This window comes from Labrus mixtus, chromosome 6 (assembly GCF_963584025.1).
Source record: "Labrus mixtus chromosome 6, fLabMix1.1, whole genome shotgun sequence".
Taxonomy (NCBI): domain Eukaryota; kingdom Metazoa; phylum Chordata; class Actinopteri; order Labriformes; family Labridae; genus Labrus; species Labrus mixtus.
In genome coordinates this window covers 19842028-19867218 of record NC_083617.1, presented here as the reverse complement: position 1 = coordinate 19867218, position 25191 = coordinate 19842028, and the positions used below count along the sequence as shown (strand labels likewise).

The 25191-nt window shown below is 38.6% G+C and overlaps 2 protein-coding genes across 2 annotated transcripts in view; both read right to left on the bottom strand.

The window, feature by feature from the left end:
* Positions 1–25191, bottom strand: part of LOC132975683 (G-protein coupled receptor 4-like) — a 390218-nt gene that overhangs the window by 225418 nt on the left and 139609 nt on the right. The window lies entirely within an intron of this gene.
* Positions 19366–25078, bottom strand: LOC132975660 (5-hydroxytryptamine receptor 7). Its single transcript, XM_061040370.1, has 2 exons — positions 24052–25078; positions 19366–23269 (listed from the first exon to the last, which is right to left on the bottom strand). The coding sequence occupies exons 1-2, from the start codon at positions 24627–24629 to the stop codon at positions 22369–22371; spliced, it is 1479 nt and encodes a 492-aa protein (XP_060896353.1). The 5' UTR covers positions 24630–25078; the 3' UTR covers positions 19366–22368.

Here is a 25191-nt window from a genome sequence, read left to right as displayed (position 1 = left end):
TCAATTAAGGGGGGGGGGGGGGGGGGTTAAGGCAATTATAAACTTAAGAACTTTTAAAGGAAAGAACATTTTATTAGAAGAGGATGAACTGAAGAGTTGAAGTGTCAAGAGTTTGGGTTTGAACCAGTACTTGTCGGAAAATAGCTTTTCTTGAAAAAAAAAACACGACAGTGATACATCACAATGTGGCAGCTGGCTTGATAGCATATTGTCATTTCCTAATTTGCTCCTGTGGGACAATAACAGGGAAGATTTGGTTTCCAGTCGGGAAACCCTTCTTTTTTTTCTTATCAATTATTAATAATTTGACAAGAAAATGAGTGTAGAGGGTGTAAAACCAAAAGCATCCCTCATGGTGTAACGATGCCTTCTAGAAAGTTTGATATCACTAATTGCTTTATAGACTTAGGGGAAATGCTCCGTGTAATATTCATTGCCTACATTCTTGTACCCCCAGAAATCTGGAGACAGCAACCCTACGTTAAGCTCATTGAGTCAATGAACAGCAACTATGTCAGAATTACAAATGAACAGCACCCAAACGATCTCAAGTGTTGTTCTTCTAAAAGAGAGGAGTCAAAAATAACAGAATGCAGTCTGATTTCTGAAGTGTGCAGCCCGTCAGTAGTGCTTCTCATCAAGCAGCTCACCACAGCCGCTGCTTCTGTTCCATGATCCAATGGTATACCGTATGTGACAAAATGACTTTTGGGTAACACTTTATATTAAGGTGCTTGTAATAAGCATTAATAACAGGTAATAAGTCACTTATAAGACCTTATTAGATTCTTATTAACACAAATAACACTATATAAGTGTTAATATAGGCATAATTAACACATTTATTATGTCTTATAAGACACTTATAGGATCTTATTTGTGTTAATAATACTTTATATACCGTCATAAACATTAAGATGCTTATTAACATTAATAAGACTTGAGCATTAATTAAACAAAAAAATAATTTATAATTGCTTGTAAGATATTAATTAACACAAATAAACTTGTTTATAGACCACATTCATAAGATGTTTATTAACATTGATAAATATTTTTATACATTGATATATTAATAAATACTTTATTATGTACACACCTCAGTTGGAACAGGGTCCAACTTTCAAGTAAAGGCAGAAACAAAAAGGAGGTCTATTAAACTTCAACTCAAACAGTTTTTGAAAAAAAAATGCTACTACAAATACAAAGCAGTGTTCCCACTTTAGATCCAGTACCTGCAGAGGAGCTTTATTAACTGTTAATAAGTGCATAATAAAGTATTTGTTAATCTTTATAAGCAGTGTTCCCTCTTTAGATCCAGTACCTGCAGAGGAGCTTTATTAACTGTTAATAAGTGCATAATAAAGTATTCATTAATCTTTATAAGGCATTAATATGAACCTAATAAAGTCTTATCAATGTTAATAAACATCTTATGAATGTTGATAAGTGGTCTATGAACAAGTTTCTTTGTGTTAATTAATATCTCACAAGCCAATTATAAATTAATGTTTAGTTTAAATAACACTCATGAAGTCTTATCAATGTTAATAAGCATCTTATTAATGTTTATGACGGTATATAAAGTGTTAATAAGTCTCTAATAAGATCCTATAAGTGTCTTATAAGACATAATAAATGTGTTAATTATGCCTATATTAACGTCTTATTTGTGTTAATAAGAATCTAATAAGGTCTTATAAGTGATTTATTACCTGTTATTAAAGCTTATTACAAGCACCTTAAAGTGTTACCGACTTTTGTCTTGTTGTGCAAAAACCATTATGAAACATGATCACTGTAAATTTAAACACTGTTGAACAAATAGCTTTTCCTGGGCCTATATTTCAAAGTAAGAGCTTCCCCATGTTTTGGAACCTAACATTTCTGCTGTCCCCCGCCAAACACATGTAGACTGGATGAGCAAACTCATGCTTCCATTAGAAGCTGAGCAGAGAACTGGTCCACAGTCCTACAGCTGACAGAATCTGCATTCTTCCTCCTGTAGAGTTTTGAGTGAAAAGAAATGCTCATTGTGCTTCCTTTGCAACTAATCAATACTATAGGGAAATAATATTCTCAAGTTTAACTTTTAGAAAACATGTTCAATCAAGCAGTTCTTAGTTATCTTTATTTAAGGAAATCTTTTGGAATGCATAATTTTACAAGAAAAATATTTTCCCTAGAAAATTGGTAGCAAAACTTTATGGACTACATGGTATGATTTTTTAACATTGAAAATAATTGAGGCAATTCATCCTGTTAAAAAGGCAATGTTTTTTATGGTAAAACCTCAATTTCTCTTCTTGTAATGTAAATAATTCCACAAGATATTTGAATCTCAGTTGATATTTACTGAAAGAATATTCCCTCATTATGTTTTGCAGTCTGTTTGAGCGGCATTATTGACTCAATCCAGTGATTCAGGGTCTTTCTTTGAGTCAAAAGGAACATTTCATTATACATTTTTCTCGATACAAAAATTTGAAATTGTGTCTTGGAAGAGAAGTCATTGATCTGCACTAACAACATCAAATGAAAATGCATGTGATGATGATTTCTAATCTACAGAGGCATACTTATTTAAAGTCCCCATGAAATTAGAAATACATTTTCCCCATTTTAATCCAGAGTGCCTGTGTTAAATGTTAATTTATCTGGCAAACATATTTCAATAAATCATTATCTGAGTATTTTTACATCAAAATAACTCTATTTTCTTTACCTGAAAAAATGTTTCAGATGTCAGATGAGTCATCCTGCACTCAGGCGTTTACTCATTTTTCGACCGACTAATAAGCTCTGTCGAAGCTAACGATCCAATCAAATTCATCCCAACGTTATGTCCTGGCTTCTATCTTGTGATTGGTTCTTTCCATATATTTTCGGTGGAATATATGTAACGATACAGAAGTTAGATACTCTTGAAGTTTTGTTTCATGGAGACTTAAATCGTAAGTAAAGCTAAAAAGATCCAGGGGAGCTTTAGTATTCACTAACACTGACTAAACATAGACCAGATGAATGCAGAGGAAAATAAAAATTCAAAATATTGGGTTATGTTTATTTCCTGTTTTGCTTTGTTTGATTGGACATCATGAATCACAAAAACATTAAGACGTGACGCATTAACAATGGATGGGCAACACAGATAAGCATGTGTTTCATAACACAGTCTGTCATAAAATAATCAAAAGCTCCAAAAGGGCGATCCATTTCCCCACAGTAAGAGAGAGAGAGACAGAGTGCTCTCTGAAGGAGTGATACATATAGCAGGAGACCAGCTTGTTGGGAGATTGGAAGGGTGAGAGAAGAAGTGAGGAAGGAGGAGAGACGGACATAGAGAAGGAAGAAGTGAGATGCAGAAATGTTTCTGGTCTCGCTACACAAAGCTTCTTTGGTTGAACATTTAAATTATGGAAAAGGGATCCTCTTTGCGGGCAAGATAAGTTCAGATAGATAGATTTGGACAAACAATCAACAGCACATAATCATAGAAAAATAAAACTCAGATAGACTGTGGAGACAAAAGTAATGGACACATGTAATTCCAAAACTCTCTTTCCTTCCCCAAACTGTTGACAAAAATAATGATCTACATTATTGTATACTGCAGGATAAAATGCCTTAAACTGGATTTATACTGGATGTAAAACATTAACAGTTCAACTCTGATTGTGTCATATGTATTCAGGCTGTATTGGGCTGCAGTAGTTTAATCTTATTCATAAATTATGTTAAGATTCTATTACCTACTTCCTAATTTAAAGCTCCAGTGAGGAATTGATTTGGTTCGATACAGTTGATGCTATGGGCTCAGAATTTCTTGTTATCGTTTTGTCTTGTACAAATTGGAGTAATGTTTTCTGATGAAAAATGTATGAAGTGAAATGTATGACTTACCGGGAATCTTTGCCTCCTTAGGTTGTCTCTTTACCCAACTATGACTGCATGTCCATGTATTTATCTATTCCACTGACATTAATAGACACTCATTGTGAGAAGAGGTTTTGTAGTGTAAATGTTTCTTTAAGAAAATACACCTCACAGAAGTGTATCTTGCTTGAGTGCTTCACCAGGATGTTCAACCCTCCTGTGCATATGGATGGATGTGCAGGGATAAATAATGAGCTGAAGGGAGAGAGTTTATCACCTTCTAAGTTAAAGTTAAAGACTTAAAGGTATGTGCAGCAATTTATGTCTTTCAAATTTAAATGCTTGAAGAATGGACATCCTATTTTACATTTGCAACTATATACATTCTTAGTGACAAAGAAAATGAAGCGTTGCTATTTACACTCTCAACCCACAACAAAAGATGTCAGGAAATAAATAAAATAAACCTGTGCTGAATCTGTTTGTAGAACTGGAAAATTGTCCGACAACATCCCCAAAGGTTAAAGGTGAATTTGTGAATGACACTGACAAATGGTGACAAATGGTAACGTAACTAAAGAGCCTAAATGTACAATTATTTTTGAATGTCATTGGCGGAGGGATCAGCTAACAGTGGTTGCCATTATCCTCCTTTAAATGTCCATAGAGGAGAGGCAGTGTTATATGTGGAGTGGCAAAATAGCAGGACTCTTACTTTAATATTAAGTTTTACTCTTTAGAAGAGACTTTTGGTTTAGCAGCTGGTAGGTCAGTAAGTTGTTCTGTCTTCATTACATGCATGATGAACCATGTTCATACAGTTTAATTTAAACAAACATCTGTACCCCAAACCACCAGAAATAACCAAAGAAGAAAAGGTACATATAAGTATGAGGACAGCTTTTATTTTACCATACAGTCTATATTTAGATTAAGAACCAAGAGCTCCTGACAAACTCTATAGTTTCTAAGATAGTTATCTCCAGTCTGCAGCTCATCAGCCCTGGGATATTTTGGGGTGATGTGTTCACATGTCTTAACATAAATCACTGTGGGTGAGATTCAAATTTTTAATATTGCCACTAATGAGCAACTGAGAGCTTCACAAAACAAAACATGAAACATAATGATGATGGTCATTAAAAACTCCTTCTCCCCAGGAATCTTGTTCTTGGAGCTTTCACCCATCCAGCAGAGAGGCAGGTAATCACACCTGATTTGTTTGGAGGCATATTAGTGTCTGTTCATATGTAAATGAGGATTTTAGGAAAGCAAGGGTAAACTTTTACAGCCACAGCAGGGCTCAGCCTTTTATTTATGGCCACGTTGAATGGTGCTGGGGTTTTCAGCCAGGAGTTCAGACCAAGATGATTTAAACCGGAGTTGATTTATAACAGAGAGAAAGAGCATCCTGAACAGTTTTAAGTGACCTACCTGTTCTGTGAATAGGAGGTGAATCTAAGCCAAAAGGTCCTATCACAGCTTTTTGTTCATATTTTGGACATTATCGATCCTTTAGTGATGTAATGATGACTGCTATGTTACCAGGTGGGCAAATGTGAAGGGCTAATGTAGTACATCAGATATCAGGTGGTTGACTGCATCCGACAAAATTCAATTGGCTTTTTGCAATAAGTTAATTCTGGACAAGACCTCAGAAGACTCTTGCTCAGTTGGTAGAGTTGGTTGTCTCAAATGGAAGGTTGACGCTCAGACACATGTACGATGTGTACTCAGGCAAGACACTTAACCCCAAGTTGCTCCCACTGCTTTGTCGGTAGCGTATGAATGTATGCAAATGGGATTTGTTACTTCTGATGGTCATTTTACACAGCAGCCTCTGCCATCAGTGTGTGAATGGGTGTGAATGGGTAGGTGTGACCTGTGGTGTAAAAGCCCCTTGAGTAGTCCAAAGACTGGAAAAGCGCTATACAAGCTTAAATCCATTTACCAAAGGAGCTTAAATATAAAACAAGGAACAGCTTGTCTCGTTGGAAAGTCACACTATTTGGGTCCTAAATAAAATGACTACTGGAATCAGCCAGTGATGCCCCAGGGTTAACCAAGATGGTTTAATTGAGGACCCTTGATGGGCTCAATACAGGGCTCATATATGGGCAGTATCATAGACTGTAAAAATAATGGACAAAGCCAACGTGACATGACTGATTGACTTGTTGACAAACATTTTTAAGCCTTGAGTTTGGCATTTAGTCACCGTTATGTTGTTTTTTTGTAAACACTAGTGACCATATTTGGAGTAGAAGTTTGTGCTGTAGAGGTGTGAGCTGTTGGTTGTTGAAGTTGTTGAAGCTACTCTGGCAGTCCTAATGGCTTATGCCTTGACTGACCAATGTGCTTTTTCTAAAAATGAAATTAGATTTTTGGTGGCAGATGACCCAGGTTGTTTATTTATCAGATTAAAGATAAGAAAGTTTGTGGAAAGAAGCGACCTTTCACTCTTTCAACTGCATGTCCGATAAGAGAGATAAGGGGTGAATGACAATAAATGGGAAACTTAAAATAACCATTTCCCTCATCATATGGACTTCTTTCTTCTCTGACTCCTGCATTTCTGCCACCAAATAAACTGATGTATGATAAACACTGCATAATCTAACAAGAGTTTTTAACAAGGCTGTAAAAATGTTTTAGTCCACTGGTAAATGGAACATTTAAAATGTGGTCCTAACTGGGAACATCAGTTAGGTTTCAACTGTGGTACATCAAGTGGCCCCATCAAGGCCAACACATGTTGGCTAGGTACATGGCAAATGCAAAGACAGGCTCAATATGCAGATAGTCCAGGTGGGCAGGAGGAGTTCAGTGATTCATTAATCTCATTCACCCCAAACATTAACAGCACATGGATAAGTGATCCAGGTAAAGGTATAATGGTCCACACATGGCATTAGAATGTATCTCTAATTACTTCCCCCAAGAGTGACCTCTTGGGATTGGATCTGACCTCTATGTCTATATGAAGAGTTCATTTGCAAAAGCAGATAACTCCGTTTTAAAAAATGTCATAAAACTTTTTTTATTTATTGTTTATTTCAGGTTAAATCACTCAGATTGAAGTTGTGTGGCTTTGACCGAGTTCCCCGTAGACTGTATTGGGTTTTTGCAACAGAACAGAATTTGGATCATATAACAGCTCTATTTAAAGTGCTAATCAAAATTGTCAGGACATTGTTTTTTCAGAATGGTTTTTATCTGTTTTTGCAAATGAACTCTTCATATGTACTGTACATAAACACATATAAATGCATTAGTGTTAACCATTATCCCAAGAAGAAAACAGGAAGCAAGTTAAATGTAATTAGGAACAGTTGAAGATACAGTTGCGGATGGCCAGGTGTTGTGAAGCTGCAGGTGAGAAGATTTGGGAGGGGAGAGTGACCGGGATGGATTGAGGTCTGAGGGTGTCTGGTTCATTGGAGAAAGGCAATGAAGCTGCTTGGTAGGGTATGTGTTTGGAATTTTTAATCAAAATACAATATGCCAAAAATCAATAGTTACTTTTTTAATAAATCACTTTTACCAATCACTAAAAGTCTAAGCAGTCCAACTGACAATTCTTCAAAAAGAAGCAGTTATATATACCGCCAATAATCACAATGCAGGTTTCACATTATTCCGATTTTAGAAAGGACTTCCTCCATTTTTTTAGTTTGCCTCCAGTATATTTAATTTTTTCCCTCCATTGCATAGTAAGCCATTATTTTGACAGTACACGCTATCTGTTACTTTTAGGAAGTTCTTTTTTTTTTATGTGGAGAATTTCTGACTGCACTTCTTGCTACACTTTGTCTTTTGTGGACAACACTTAATCTGCATTTCAAAACATGTCTTTGTCAGACAAATCACGTAAAGCTTCTTATTGACTCATTGCCTCATCATTCTTAGGGAGCCTATACAGACCAACAGAGAGAATCTCTTTCAACTTCACATCAGTGTGAAACACGTTGCATGAAGACGAAAGGGGGAAACATGAAAGGACTTTGCCTCTTAATTGGAAATTTTGGGTTACAAAGTACTTTGACGATCCCTGCTGCCTCCTAAGCAGTTTCTGAGTTGCAATATTCCTCCTAACCCCGACCAAAGGCATTTATAAAAAATGGGATCATTTACATGTCAACCCTTTTGGAGTCCATATGCTGCTTCTGGTGGAATTAAGATTCTTCTTCTGAATTACATCTGGATAGAGTGACAGTAGGGGCCCTCACAACACACCAAGGTTTCCCAGCCTGTCTACATGGTGGCACAGTACCATTTCTCACAATGACAGCTCCTCCTTAAGGGCAAATGTGTTTTTTTTATTCCAGTACTTAATGGGATTACAATGACAGAATCCACTACATCATTCCTTAAAGAGAGTACTCTGCACTCAGCCTAACACAAACTAAAACCATGAAAGTTGGATGTAATGAGGAAGTGGTGATACAAGATGTAGAAATCAGCCATGGCAAAAATAAATAAATAAGGAAAACACCAATATCACAGTATTTTTTTTAAATAAGTGGAAAAATACCCAGAACAAGAGGCTGAAAAAACAGTAAACTACTGATTGAAAGCTTTAAAAAAAACATCAGCAATAAGAAGCAAAAGGTCGAAGCTTGAACATGAGAACGAGGAGATAAAAGCTAGAACAAAAGAGATCCAACGTTTGAACAAAGGAGTGAGTCAGAGATGGTGCAGGACAGAGTGGCGGAGAGAAATCAGATAATGTTCATTACAAAGAATAGCAGACAAGCAGGGTCAGAGGGCAAGCGTGTGCAACTGAAAGACAGCCATGCAATGAGACGCAGCTCATGAATGAAAGTGATGTAAAATCACAAGAAAATACATAAAGAAGGATAATAAGGGCAACAGAACATCAGATGAGTAAAAAAAAATATAATAGACTGAAGCAATAGTTTTAGAAAGTGACAGAACGAGAGAACAAATCAGGAAATGAGCAAAAGGCCCACAATGATAGAGGACATTTGAATGGCATGGAGGAATATTTGGATCATGAGAAAGATGAGAACAAAGACAGAGTCAAGAAGAATGGGGTCGAGAAATAACAAAGAACTGTTTAGAACCGACTTCAGACACATATTTAGGTCAAAAACAATGCCAGTGGCATGACTCATGGTGACTCCTGACATGATTATTTTGGAGGGCTGTATTTAAACTTTTAGTGTCTGTAAAGACAAGTATCACAAAAAGTGAGCCAAATATAATATATTAAGTGTTATGTTGGGATGAAGCAGGATGGCTGATCCTACAAAATAAAGACCGATGCTTCATTTTAACCACTTAAAAAGCTCAGATAGAAACTCTAAAAGGACCTTACATTGCATAAAAAGTTAAACCCCTGCATTATGCCTCTGCATGTACAAGGGATTTAATGGAGAGCATACCACACTGTATGTTAAGTTGGTGAGAAGGAAAATGCATTATCTTTCATTATTCACAAACTTTTATCCAATAGGGCATGTCCGCATACTTGCACTTTAGATCTTTATGTGTGAGAGGGAAAATGTCACTGAGTAAATGGATCTTGAGATGCACAGCGATGGTGCTCATAAAAACTTCCATGCATGAACCTCGATAGCGGCTGTGTGTCCTGCCCTTTTGGTTGGATTGTGGAGGTGAAAAGGCAAATAAAATATTTAAGTGGCTTTCAACGTGTCAATTGTATCTTTGAATGGACTCCCAACATTATCTGTTTATACCTCAATAATTGATTGTCATTTTTTAACAGCTTGGGACAGTAGAGAAAAAGAAACTACCACATACAAGTTCGAAAAAAGAAAACAAAAAATGTTTGTGTTGTACCAAAATCGGACCACTGTCGGCGCAATAGTCACCTTACTCTTAGATCTTATTTGGCGCTTCTAGACGCTTCCCTTCCACCACTTGCCAGTTGTTGACCTCACTATCGGATGCTATGTAGTGGCATATGGATATGTAGAATACACCAAAATTCAGAAAAACCAGTCCAACATGTTGTGAAACAAGCATTTTAGCTTAGAAATCTACAGTTTATCAGTTTTGTCCAAGCATGTCCAGCAGAAGTCTACTCCTCATCACATCCTGAATTCTTCTATCACCACAAGTGTCTAGACTCCACATGGGAGGTAGCCTATCTTCCTGTCAGCCTCGCTACCCCTCTGAGTGCATGAAGTCATCATGAAGGAATCTAATCGCATATTTATATTTTCCTAAACTGTTAAATAAATTACTGTAAACTCTCACTTAAGCCTCTCCTGATTTAACTATTGTTTGTGGTGGGCATGGTTTGCATATACCACTTCCAATGTACCAAAGTATTTCACTAAAAGCCCCTTCCATTTTGAACATTCTGTATATCTGCCATCGTGTCTAATAACTGTGCTGATTGAGTGATTGTTGGAGACTTACACCTAAAGGACAAATTACTAAAATAGCGCATATGAGTCACTATTCTCACTTTATGGAACACATTGACAAATGAAAGGATGATGACTTGCTGTTCTTTTTTAAACATTTCTCCTTTCATCTCAACCATAATGCCAGTGAAACAGTTGCCTCTTAGCTAAAGTTACATCAAACTCTGGCTTAATATCTGCAGGCAGCTCAGCTTTGTCAGGTGTGAACACACAGGTCCGTGTGATTGATTGGCACCTGCGTAGCTGACAGGGAGCAGACGAGGTTCGATCCTTGCCTCCATGGTTGATAAATGAAAGATTAATCAGGCCTTCCTGCTGACTGACACAAGCTTACTAGCATAATCAGTGTGACGGCCATTCTAAACCAGGTCACTGCTTTTTTTTCTGCTGCCTCCTCACACACTGACTCATCATAAACAACATGTCTTCGACTCATCATATTAACATGGCTACGTGGCTCACGTCACAGTCATAACACTAAAAGCCAATGATTCAGCTTTGAGTGAGTTTGACAGCCCGTCCACCAACCACATTATTTCCCTCTTATTCTTTCTCTCATTTATTCATGTTCTGCCTTTCTCTCTCTCTCTCCAACATTTCTCCTCCCCTCCCATCATCATGTTATTCCAATTTCTTTCTCTTTTATCTCTCCTATCTGCACTTCTTCTCCACCATACTTTCTTGCCCCCCAACTCTTTTCCCTCCACTTATGCGTCTTCATCCTTATCTTCCCATTACAATCTCTTCCTCTCCTCCTAATGCTTTTTTCTCAGCCCTCCTCCCTTCTCTCCATCAAACCAGGCATGCAGCACTTCTCACTATTCGCCTCTTGAAACAAACTTCTCACGTCGTAGCTCACAAAGCCAAACTAACATGGACACAAACACACTTCCCGTTCTTTTTGTGAAAAAGAACACAAAAGGTGTGAAGTTCTCCTGCGAGTTTCAGCTGTCCGTTTTGTTTTGAAGAAAGCAGAATTCACTCTTCATGGTATTTTTGAGCATGTGGGAAGGCTGAATCAATAGCAGCCGCTCATGTAAACGCTGCCCTGGGCGGCAAAAGTAAATGAGTCAAACAACAAACTGCGTCACCATGGACATCAATCACAAGTACTCTCTGATCAATAAACAACCAAAATCGATGGAACTTTTTTGCCACTGTTACACATGAAGCTGTAGGTTATAATGTTATGTCCATTCATTATATTTCCACTGATCTGGTGGGCAGCTGTCTCCTCGCATGCCCAGATGTCCTCGGGTAGGACACCCCATGGTATGAGTAGAAAGAGGGTTGCTGGTTTAAACTCTGTGGTAGGTAAAATATTCTTCTCAATAACCCTGAAGCTCCAGTGGAGTGTTTGAGTCAAAAGGGGCCTTTCTTTATTATTTATCTTTGTCATATTTGTCTATCTTTGTCATATGCTTCTGTGTGTTCAAAAGAAACAGGGTAAATGTTAGAGGCCATGAAAATGTGGGAAGAGCAACTGGAGAAAAGGCCAGGGATGGTGCCCAATGAGGTGTCCATTCTCTGGATTTAGACAATGTAGAATAGATTAGAATAGATCGTTATTGTCATTGCTATTAAAACAACGAAAAGCAGTTCTTGCCAGTGGCAGCACAACCCGCTGAAGGTCCCTCCTGTCCAGTAAGGGTTGTCGGAGTTGAGCCTGTCTCAGCTTCCTGAGTAAGTGGAGTCTCCACTAGGTCTAATTCCCCACCTGGTAGGCGATGGTTTTGGACCAGGTGAGGTCAGCTGAGATGTAAACCCCCAGGAACTTGAAGCGCTCCAGCCTCTCCACCTCCTCTCCCTGTATCCAGAGGGCAGAGTGCTTTGATTTTCCTGAAGTCCACTGTCATTTATTTGTTTTATGTTGTGTTTAAGTCCAGCTTGTTATGTCAGCACTCCTGTACCAGATGTTGAACCTCCTCCCTGCAGGCCTTATTGTTAGGTCTGTTATGAGTCCCACTATTGTGGTGTCGTCAGCGTATTTTACAACCAATGTTTTTCACATGCTAAAACTCTATTTCTATTTTAACATCTGAAGGTTTGATTAATACAAGTCTAATTATAATTCAGCTGACTTTTTTTTTCACAAGAGTGTGTCCGACCTATAACTTGGCAACAGTGGAAATTGTTATTTGTGGTGCAACTCTCATAGTGCTCAAGCTCAAAGGTATACAGGCAAGATTCAATACCATTCAGGCAAGGTAATTCAGTCAATGGTATAAAGTACAGTGGACATAAAATAAACATAATTTGATCATGTCACAGACAACAAGACAAACAAGCTAACAGGCACTGTAGCCTATAGTGAGTTAGCGAATGTGCTGTAGTCTTATTGCTGTAAGGTAATGTTAGCTCACTACAAACTACACAGACTCCAGAGAAGCGTTAACTTATACAGACAGTTACATAGCCATTGAAGTAGGTTAGATTGTTTAACACACATTTCCACTAGAGCTACATTATTGTACAATTCTCAGGAGTTAATTGGCATTTCTCAGCCAATTAGAAAAATATGATTCACCCAGACACCATTTAATGCATGCAATCTCTAGGTTTCACACACTCTACAATAGCAATATGACTGTTGCTGTGTGACACTTCACATTCAAGAGAAGTTCAGTCTCAGTCGGTCTGACTGTTGGGGGAATCAACTGAAATGCTGCCAGTTTCCTATAAAGGTTTTCATAAATCTTACGCCGTGGAGCAGCTTTTGATGGATCAGCATGAATTTTAAAGTTTCCTTGGAAATTTATGTCCCAGTTTTTGGACATAAAATGATCTTGTGTGCTCTGGATGAGAATGACAGTTAATTAGAGAGTAAAATATAATAGCTTGAATGCAGAGCAGTGAATCACCATTTTTTTCTCCCTTTTCGCCTATTTTTCTCACTTGATCTGCCTCCATCTTTTTATTCATATATCTAGGCATCCCCTGTCCAACACTACGCTCACAAATGTACTTCCTCTTATTTCATTTATTAAAAGGAACTATTTTTTTGTCTATTCATTCATTCACCCGGAGACTCATCTGGCTTTTAGAGGGAAGCTGTCTTTTCACAGAGAAGCCAGAGTGAAAATCTTCTGTATTGTCTGGGATTCATTCATATCAGCGCTTCCCTAGCTGTCAGAGGGAAAAACAATCTCTGTTATCTTCCAAAAAGTAGGTCTAATCTTTGAAGGAATCACATGACTGCTTTGAGTCGGAGTCGTCTTTGTTCTGGCATACACATAAAAGATACTGATGTTTGAAAGATACACACTGACAAGGTTTTGGTTTTTCTGTCTCAATTTGTTTTTGTTGTTGTTTGTTTGAAATTAATAGCACAATTGCTTGGTGTTGTTTGGATTATTATTTGCATTTTCACGCTTGGATTTAATTATTTCACTAAAGTATAATGGAGTGTGCGGGTTGTTATCGCAAAATGTAACCAGGACCGTGTGAGCAGGAAGTTTCTGTTCTGCGATCATAAGTTAGCGATCACTACCATCAGTGTGTGAAAGGGTGTGAATGGGTAGGTGTGACATGCAGTGTAAAAGCGCTTTGAGTAGTCGGAAGACTAGAAAAGCGCTATATAAGCTTAAGTCCATTTACCATCCATTTACCATTATCACGCCATCAGGGAATCAATATGAATGAAAGTCGTAATGGCGGCTGAGCTTAGCAATGGCACAAAAAGCAGTCTGAAAAGGGCTATAGCAGATAAAACTAATGGTCGATGATTGGTGTCACTTGCTTTATAGGTCAAAGGTAAATTAGCCTTCACAAAAACTTTCAAGCCAGATTGCTGCTTTTTCATTTTTCCCATTGTACCTTCATGTGTGTCAGTAGAGTGACTAAATTAGAGGTTCCTAACGATTGTTCTGTCCGGTTTTTCACATCAATACTGGACGTGAAATGCAAATGAATAATGTAGATGAAGCTTATTTGCAAAGAATGTATTGATCACAACCCTCACAGAAAATAATACCACCGGCCTGCTCTTTAAGTAACACTGAATACATTTCCCTCACAAGTAAACATGCTGAGCATATTCTGTTTGATAACAGCTAACATCTTTATTGAGTTAGATTTACAGCTTCTCCAAAACTATAAAACCTTCAACATAGCCTAAGATCTGTCAACAAATATAAAACATACCCCAAAATGTCACTCACATTAGAGTTGAGATAAGAGGCAGACTGTTTAAAGGGCAGAAATCACTTAAAATGTAACTGTGCTGTGGTTACTTTTCAAAAAGAATGACTATTTTTGATTTACTCTTTCACCAACATGCTGTGGAAAGGTCAAAACATATAAAGGCAAATTTTTTAAGGCTTGACAGATTCAGAAAAAAAATATATTGCTCAAAAAGGTTTACAGATACAGTAATATCTTATAAGAGGGCCAATAATTGCTCAGTTTTGCTTAACCAAAGTTGAGTAACAATTTGGTTGCTTCTTTGTAAACTGACTCCAGTTGTGGTAGTGTTGTGCTGGAGTTTAACTAATGTGAGGTAATACATCCATTGAGTTTTATTAATACTTAGTTTTCCCAGTGGCCTCTTATCTGAAATACTTTTTCCCAATATGCCATTAATATCAAACAGACTTCAAACAAGGTCAATCATACTGACCCACAAATCATATTCCTTCTCTAACTGTATGGAAATAGTATATAGAAACTAGCTTGGCGGAACTAGCTTACTACTGATCGTTAGCCCAACTGATAAACAATGTCTTAGCCATTACACATGTATTAGCAAGCCTGCTACTTCACTGATAGGAAAATGCTTAATTGAAAATACACTTTTGGAATGCAGTGATGTTTTTTTAACAGTTACAAAAAGCAACTATATCAAACTACTTTATAAGGTATTTCAGTGTGGTGTTTAAATTGATGATAGATGGTTAACAGGATTAGCTATTTAGCATAACTTCATTTATTAAGGTCAGACATTTGTAGACAGGTTATTTGGCTCCACTCATTGTGGTTTTAACTATGTATGGTTACCTGGCTAAAACCCATGGTTTTCCATTAATTCGGCCTTGATAGTGGCTCCCCTTTAAGTTACCATTTGTGAACTAAAATGTTCATCTTTAAAAGCTAAAGAACATGCCAACTGTCTCTTTTTCAAGACAAACCTCAAATTTACATCTATAAAAAAAAGACACGTTATCAGCCTATTCCTCAAATTTTCATCCTCCCAAATGAGTATCTGAAAAGTGTTGAAAAAATAAGCAAATGTGAAAATGCAGAAAAACGTAGTTCCTGAAGTGTCCACTTGAAGCTGGCTCAAATGGACAACAGAGCGAAAGTCCAATACACACCCCATATCAAATCATGTTTACAGACTGTTACAAATAATAATTTTGGTCTGAATAGCTAACGTCTATCAGCACACACTGTATGAGGGGTGAATTTTTAAACATTCATTTTGATTTTAAAAAGGATAAGATATTAAGGGGCATGGCTGATCTGACTGAAACGTAGGCTTATTGTAAATGTTTTTCAGCTGTTTACTTAAGGTCAGCCTCAGTTCAAGTTCTTTGCTTGTTGCTAGCTTGACCGAAAATGAGTTTGAAACAACATTTCAAATATGGTGACTGCCATCGATGGGCTTCAGAAGTCTGCTTCAGAAACCCATGGGTAATGTCACTGAGACAACTACCTTGTATACACAAATTGAGATTGCTTGAGAAGCCATTTTTAAGTGGTTGCGATGTTTGAGGCTAACCACAAAAATCCTCTTTTTGTAAAAAGAAGTCGGCACTGTTTAATACGCAAAGACACTTCTCAGCTTCTTGTTTGGAGGTAACTTCTTACATCATCAAGGCTATCTCGGAGCGATGCATCCTCCCCCTCTTCAATATCCCAATTAAAAGTTGTTTTGAAGGAACAAGGTTTTGACACTATTTTGTATTTTTAGAAGTGCTGACAAACACCTTGAACAGTTTCATTCTTAGCACTGTCTTCTCAAAGACAGAGTGACTCTGATGACGGTTACTTTAAAAGAACACCAAATGCTCTGTTCACTCTTTGAAGTGTTATTTTTACACAATGCAGAATGTCACATAAGCAGAATTACATTTTTTACATTTATCGCAAAAACAAAACAAAAAATTAATATATCAAAAAATGTCAATAGGGCTGATGTTCTCTCATGGCTATTTGAACTCTACAATTTGCATATGAGGTCAACATAAGGACAGGCAATCAGTTAATGTTTTAGAATCATTTTATTACAAAATGTGGCGGCTCTCCATTTCCATGTGTATGTGCCCTCTTTGGGTGGTGATTGGAACAGTAAGTCTTCACAAAGAATGTATTCACACTGACAAAAAAATCTGAGTTAATGCATTTTTTAAGTGAAATTATTTACATTTGAAACAAAAGAGAATCACATTTTCATCAGTGTTGTCTGATGATAAAACACTTGGACCTTAAAGCAGATGATCTTAAACCGTGAAATCTGTTCTTGTTTGTTCTCAGTTCTTCTTTCATATTTCTAAGGTTTAGTTTGAACATGTTTCATGACCAATCAGCTGATCAAACGGTCTCCAAAAGCTTATTGAAAACCTGCTGTTCAAGTAAAAACGGGAACATGTTTTAGAACTTCAACAACAAGGTATAACCAAGACAACAGTAACAACACTTGACAGTCTTGTCCACAGGAATTCTTTGTTGTAATTACACAAGGATTCTGTGATTTCGATTGGTTAACGATGAAATGCGTCTGTGCACATAAATCGATTAGAGCCTGTCTTGCAATGCTTTGTGGGTTGTCAAGCCCAACTACTTTGATCACAAGGGAGATATGTTGTCACCTTCCTTTTTTCTCCTGTTTTTATCACAATATATACAGTACAGCATTTTCAAAAGAAAATACATGTGGTGGTTAATATTATACAAAAGCATTATTACCCCCCAACGGCTTCTCTGTATTAAGGGCAATGTTGTTTGTCTAATCCCAGTACAGAACATCCCCTTTGGTACAAGTGCATTATAAAATGGTGATTGAATGCACTGATCGGGACTACAACATGGTTCATGTGGCCTTTCTGGACAAAAATGTTCTTATTGTTACGACATACTCAACGCGGTGAGCATCTGTTGGCACAAATGTTGAAATGTCAAGCATTTCTGGAACACTGCTTACAGCTTTCAGAAGCAAACAGCACTCAGTATAAGTCACTTTTTGTTTGTCAGTACTTGTTATCCTTTTACAAATATCATCATTACCCTCCATGTTTAATTTTAACAGTCAAGAGTTTTTTGTAGGCAAGTTCCTCAAATGAAGAATTTATTGAGAGGCAGCCTTTTGTTTGATAGCCATCACATCTGTGCCATAATGATCGATCTTTGGTTGGTGTGTCTTTTTTAGCTGCCATTGACACAGATCTCCTATATCAGTGATTCCCAACCTTATTGACCTGTGACCAACTAACTTGTGACCCACTCGAAGCACAGCTTTCACAAATATATACACATCCGTTGTGACCAGTTCAACCAAATAAATATTAAAAACTCTTTAATGTCTTGACAATTATTTTGAACATACAACATACAGTTACACACACAAACAACTAAAAAGTATAGTACACATTAGGAAAAGGGAAAATGTTTTATTGAAAATCTGATTAGTCTATTTTTCCCATCTTGTTTATTATGTCACAACCTCCCTTGCAAATCTTTTGGAGGCCCTGACCCACTGTCACTGTGTCTTTAAAGATCTTTTGATTTGTATTGCTTTGGCGCCCCCTGTGGACAAAGTAGCACATCTTATTTCATTACTGATCTTTTCTTGTACCTGTGTAAGTAGTGTGTCTAACTTAAAATGCCATCCTGCTTTCTTTTTTGTGTCAAATGTATCACTAATTGTGAATATTTGCTTTGTAAAATGTAAACCAAAACCAGTGCCTTCAGCGTGTTGCAAACAATCTCATTTGACACCTACCCCTCATCCATATTTAAAGGCATTCAAAGTTACAAAATAGAAATAGTCAATCTTGTTGCCGGTGGTATTTTATGGTTCAGTAGGTCACAAAGAGGCATCTGTATTAATTTCACACTAATTCATAACCAGCTAAAACCCCCTCATTTTAGCTTTAAATAAGGAATGACTGGATGTCATCATATTGGTGATACAGGCTTTGCACTCGCCCCTTCAAACGTCTTTGAAAGCTCCAGTGAATGAGCTGTGAAAAAGCAAAACTCACATCCTGTATATAAAACCAGGAAACCGGTAAGTGTGAGTGAAACCAAAAAAAAAGATTGAGCTTGTTTGGTTCTGTTAGAAGCTATTATCAGAAAAGACGCCTTCTTTGATCAGAGACATTTATGTGGAGTGTTTTAGGGGCTGCTCACCCAGGAGAGTGCATCGAGGGAGACAGGGTTTTTAACTCTCTTCTTGTCAAATGGAAGGGAACATCTGGTCACACCTGTCAGCCTGTTTGTGGCTGAGATGCAGCTGACAACCACTGAATGCAGGGAGGGAGCGTCTATCCTTGATTCACCTTTTAATCATCTCTCCTCTCTTCTCTGTGTAGCAGCTCATGCGCAATCAATAAAATCCCGTAAATAACTGTTTCCATAACCCAGTAAGACCAACTGGGTTTTAATCATGTTATCCTCCAGCTTCTTGTTTGTACTCACGTTAGCGCACTCAAATATCACCAGTGTCCGCATTTGAAATATAGATCTTGACAAGTTCTACATCTGGATGGGACTATTTTTGATGCAGTTTTGGAAAGACGGGCCCCTGCTCATGTCCACTGGCAAACACTCTTTGCTACTGTATGACAGGGAATGGAGCTGAAAACCATAACGAGTTCGGGTCAGTGCTCTCTTTTCCAGTTCAGTTCACAGTCCGTAGAATGAACTCATTCCTTTGCTAACAAGGCAAAAGGTATGACATTTCCGAATCATGAACTATGACAGGTAAAACATATTTGAAATGTTTAGCTGGAGTTACTTCAAACAAGTTCAAAAGTTTATGAATTCTTGTAGCACCCAGAAACCAAAGAGAATTATGAGTACCATTCTGATATGAAGTAAGTTTTTTTTTTTTAAATAACAGAAGTGAAAGTTGTATTTTTCTCTCTGGATGAACTTTGTTTGGCAGTTTGGACGTCACATCTTGGGTTAGATTGCCCACCAATGATCAAAGCCAATCGCAGCATTTTATTTTGGCTGAATGTACAGCATCTCTTGGTGATTACAAAGCTGTGCGTCCTTTTGTGTTTGAAAAAAACTCTTGCACACAGTTGCTTTAATTAATGATCAGAAAAAGACCAAAGACAGCAAATACAGTGCCAATTCAGTAAACAGAGATTTTACTGCCCTCTGTTGCTTCTTCTCAGCTTAAGTTAATGAGGACACATTTGAGCTGCACAGGCTGTGTTTACACAGGAAGTGTAACAAGACGTTCATTCAATATCCTCAAAGTATCAAGAACAGAAAAAATACTGTGTTTTGTGAGGAATACAAGTTAACAGGTCTTCACTTCTAATTTCTGTCCAAATGGAAAACCCAATAATATAATAAAATAGGAGTTAGCATGCCCCAGCTGCTTTGTTTAAAGGACTTAACATACGGTCAGGGATTATTCCAGGCATCCCACAGGATAGGGCCTCACCATTCATTTGATTGGAATTCCAATATGCATTAACATTATATGCAATCTGTTGCTGCTCCAATGCATTTCCCCGGAGTTGAACTTGTGCTTTTCCATAATGAAAGTCTGAGCTGACTTGACCTATCTCTGTGGGAGGAGCTTTAAAACATCAATAAAAATAGGCTCACCTTCATCACCTATCACCTTCTGTTCTTCTTACATTCAAAACACATTTGTACCCTGAACCTCACCCTTGATCAATAGAGGGCACATTTTTTAGATACCTTTGTCTTTTCTATTAGTGTCTGTGATCATATAAGAAGCAGAAGATGAAGATTTAAGAGATACTACACTTGTTCCATACAGTTTGACACCTTATATTTTAAAATGTTGATACGTATGTGCTAAAATAAATACCTAAACACTGCTGATAAAGCACAGAAGCATACATTGATTGTGTTTCATGTTAAATGACGAACAACTGAAGCTAGACTCAGGGCATTATTTGTTTTTTTTCAACCCTCCTAACAATAGGATGAGAAATGTGGTTCAGGACCTTGGTCAGTACTGATATGCGGCCTGATTTTCTGAAAGTGTGAGGGGTTTACAGACCCATCCTTAATCTTTCTAAACAGTTTTCAAGCATGTTGGGATTTATAAATGAAGCTACATGGTGATGTTGAACTATATTAAAAACAGTATCAATCTCATCCCTAGTTTTTGCCTAGGAATGGAACATCCTGGCAAAGTTTACCAACCTGACCAATGTCTCATCCAGACGTCTCTTGTTTCTGTTTTTCATTGCAAAGCGTTAAGTTGGTCTTTCCACCCTGTCAGCTTCCTTTTTGGTTTTAACTGCTTCCCATGAGATCAAATGAGATCATTCAAGATTATAGGAAGTGGTAGTGAGTTCCCAGTGGCAAACACAGTAATGTTGTGAATATCCTCTAGTTTTTGACTTGCCATTATTTTCAGATGTTGAAGTGTGTGCATGTTTGGGATTTGAGATTAAACATCAGCTAGACACTTTTGAAATGGGTTATGAAATTAAAACTTCTAAATCCTTCCCAACTAAAGATTTTTTTTCTTCCCAAAAAAAAAAGTATTCTTAGAACTGAAACTTATTTTTCTAATTTTTAAAGGATTTCATAAACTAAAGAGCACACACTTCTGAAATGCAAGGATTTGTTCATCACACAACAGAAATAATGTTACAACATCACCTTTGGGTCTGAATAAGTCACAGGCATACATTGAGAAAACCAACAAACAACTGAAAATAAATTAAATCCATTTTCTTCAATTTGGAGAAAAGTATGCTGTTATGTATGGTTAGGGCTTAAACCATCTTAGTTTTCTCAAATCTCCCTCTTCTTTTTTTTTACAAAATCAAAGGCTAGAACAGAGCCATGATCTCTTCAGAATGCCTCTGGGAGTATCAAACACTATTAGTCACATCCTAAACATAAGGTGCATAGTTTGAAAGGAGACTCCCATATCCTGCAGCCTTACAAAAACACTGACGCGAAGGCACAGGCATGTTCAAAGTGATCTTTTTCTTTACACATCTGTATCTCTAGAATCTTTCTTTCATACTTTCAGCACTAATGTCTTTCAAATCTTAAAAAAAAAAAAAAATTGCTAGTTAATTTGTGAGCAGCCTGATTACAAAACAATGTTGTGGCATGACTTCAGTTTAGGAAAAGTGACCATGTTTTGAAACATTCAACACGTTGTGATATTGACACACACAAAAAAGCTCATACCAGGTACAAAAGGTCATAAAGATGAGATACTTTGACCTCTAAGAAACAATGTGTACACATTTTACATGTCAGTTGAGTTCAAGTTGTATTTCCACGTCCGCTGGTTATTAAGATTGTCCATTCAAGCAAACTCAACATTTAGAAGCAGTGAAAGGTGTCCCTTCGACAATCTGGGACCAAGGTTAAGACCACTGGTGTTAATAGCCTCATTAAGAGGAATTCGCTATTTTTGTTTGAGAGGCAAAGGTTTTCCTTGGCTTACTGTGGAAATACAAGACACAGGCTGTGGAAATGTGAGTACAAAGCCAGTGTGTGCACCGACTTTTGTAACAAAGCAATGTGCACAAGACCGTTCAGCGTGGTGGCCGTCAGATTCAAATGTACAAAGTTATCAACTACCGTTACAATTGTTGGACCTCACAATGGGTGTAGTAAACGTTCAGTAGTTGTAAGTGCACTGCCACAGCAGCAAATCATCAGTGAGTTTAACTTTCCCTCAATTATTTATAGTCCCTATAAAAAATAATTGTCTTCTGTTTAACTTCCTGTGCGTCCATTTGATCACAGAACTCATCTCATCTTAGCAATCATCATACAAATTTGGGGAAATAACAAGCCTGGCAGTGTGGTGACCTTGTGCCACAGACTAAGCCCTGGTGGGCATTTTCCCTCATGGTCATCTCCATCAGACTGCAGCTATGTTGATGACCTACATCTTATAAACATCAGTGTCTGGCTTCTCCACCAGCTTCAGAGCCTCGTGCATGCCAGCCGCAGACAGTTTCCGATTGATGTTCCTGTAGCGGCACCGCAGGAGGTTGCTATAGGTGGTCCTCAGATCCCGGTTGAAAAAAGCATAAATGAAGGGATTAATGAGGGAGTTGGCGTACCCCAGCCACAAGAGAGTTCTTTCAAGCCAGAGAGGAACACAGCTGCACTCAACGCCGCAGACAAACGGCCTGGCAGTGGACACCAGGAAGAACGGCAACCAGCAGAAGGTAAAAGCACCCACCACGATGCCCAAAGTGGCAGCCGCCTTCTGCTCCCGCTTGAAGATGGACTGGTTCTTCCTCTTCCGGCGTTGGTGGTGTTCGCCAGTCTTGAGGAGGCGTGAAACGCGCGTGCTGCATTCCTCCTCCACTTCACGCTGCAGCTTCAGTGCAGCTGCCACACAGTCCAGGCTCTCCTCTTCCTCAATCTCAGCCTCTGTCCCTTCAACACTTCCTGTTTCCTCCGATACTGTGGACTGGTGAACTTCATGCCCTCCTCTTGCCCCTCGGGGACCTGCCCCTGCACCCCGCTCCCCGACCCTTGGAAAGCCGGTGATGTTGTGCTTAGCGGCACTGAGTTTGGCTGCCCGGAATATCCTATAGTACATGATCAACATCACAGACATGGGGATGTAGAAAGCTACAGCTGTGGAGTAGACAGTGTAGCCGAAGTCCTGGCTGATAAGGCAGACTCTGCCGTCATTGACGTTCTGCGCCCATCCGAACAGGGGAGGGAGGGTGATGGAGGCAGAGAGGAGCCACACTGACAGGATCATTTTGGCCATGCAGCAACCGTTTTGTCGGACAGGATATGTCAAGGGTTTAGTGATTCCCAGATACCTGCCGAGAAAAATATATTGAAGGATTTCCACAACAGGCAGACAAATTTCACCTGGCCTTTCACCTTGTTTAAAAAAAAAAAAAAAAACACACACACACACAAAAATGTGCATTACCATGCCCCAAGTGAGTAATAATCTCTACACCCTCAACAAGGTGCCCTTGAGTAGGATGCTTTGAACAGCCTCCATGTGGGGAGCTGTTTTTTTTTTTTTTTTATTTATGAATGAGAATCTCCAAGATTTTCAGAAAGAGTCTGTGATCAGTAAATCTTTATCTGCAGTGTTTTGCGAATATCAGAGACATTTTAGAGTCGTTTTTCTGTATTTTCTGTAACAAGGTGTTACGTTAGAAAGGAACCTGGTGTACAGCATGCATCTGACCTCCCTAAAAAAAAAGAAGTGATTTAAGAAGGCGAAGGATGGAGCGACAGAATATCTTATAAGATTGCATAATGTGATTTTTGTAAGAATGTGGTGTGAGATTCAAAGGGGTTTAAGACCTGAGGAACAAAAAGAAAATGCCTTCTTAGACAAAAGGTAGCTTATGCGGAGAGTCACTCCCCAAAAAATGCTGATGCGTAAAAGTTGAATTAATCGGTAAAAAGGAAATATAGATCATGTTAGATATAGATTTAACTTACACTTGAGGCATTGTTTTTAAATCGCCCATGATTTTCTGGCAGTAGACTCGCATGGTTTGATTGTTTGATCATTGTTTTATTACATTTAAGAGTTTTTTTTCATGAATTAATTTACTTTCCTATAAAAAGTTGATCTCACCTGTCAATGCTTATAACGCACAAGCTCATAATGGACGCGGTGCAGCACATCACATCCATGGCGATAAAAACGTTACAAAAGAACTGTCCAAATATCCACTGACCCCCAATCAGGTCCGTGATGCTGACGAACGGCATCACGGCCAGCGCAACTGACAGGTCCGCCATGGCCAGAGAAACGATCAGATAGTTGGATGGCTGGCGGAGCTTCTTTACGAAACACACGGAGATGACCACCAATAAGTTTCCACAGATGGTGGACAGCGTGAGCATGGTAAGGATCCCGCCGATCAGGACTTTCTCCACCCGGCCATAGCTCAAAATTTGCTCGCCGCACCGGGTCCCGTTACTCTCCATGACCTCCGGCTGACTGGAGGTGGACGGAGAAGTCACTGCTGCCGCTGCTGCTGCAGCCTCTGCGGCGCCCTGCGCAATCATCAGCAGCCGGGGTGCAAGAGCCTCCGAGATCATCATGTTGGTGGAGCCCCCGGGAACTTCACCGCCGACCCTGTCCTCTATGAACGACGACCTCATGTTGCCACCGCCGAAGCTATTGTTACTCGCTCCCACAACAACCATTCTACTGCCTCCTGTTCCTTTTTATCCATGGACTTAGAAACCCGTCCGGTGGTGACATAGATGCGCACAGATGTGCCGGTGTTGGTGTGAGAAATGAGCAATTCCTACACACAGCCCCCCTCAGGGTTAACTACGCTAACATACTCTCCCTCCCTTCTTAAAGCCTCGACGCCTTAATTCTTCCATTTAGAGGCATACTCGTCATTACGCACGTGGCGCGCCGCAGGCATGTTCCCAAAATACGTGACCTATAAAATACTATTTTATGTCCCGTTGTCTGTGACCACTCTGGCTTCCTCTCCGCTTTTCAGCCAGATGTACAGACACAGAAAGTTAAAAGCCGCATTGTGCGCATCACAAAAGTTGACGCTTGACGTCGAAAGGCATTTTGGATAGCCGGTAGACTGCCGAATTCCTGTTATCTAAACATGAAGACTCACACAGGAACAAAAACAACATTTTGATACACGTTTAAGTGCATTCTACCGAAATTGTCTTGGTGGGGACAAGCCAATGTGTCAATGGAAGACCGTGCGTAATTGCGCAGAAGACTGAACTGTTC

What these genes read in the sequence shown, in the direction of transcription:
- LOC132975660 (XM_061040370.1), bottom strand. Translation starts at nt 24,629, where the DNA reads ATGGTTGTTGTGGGAGCGAGTAACAATAGCTTCGGCGGTGGCAACATG. An exon ending in TGCGTTATAAGCATTGACAG is followed by an intron (nt 23,270 to 24,051) that starts GTGAGATCAACT and finishes TTTTCTCGGCAG; the next exon opens with GTATCTGGGAATCACTAAAC.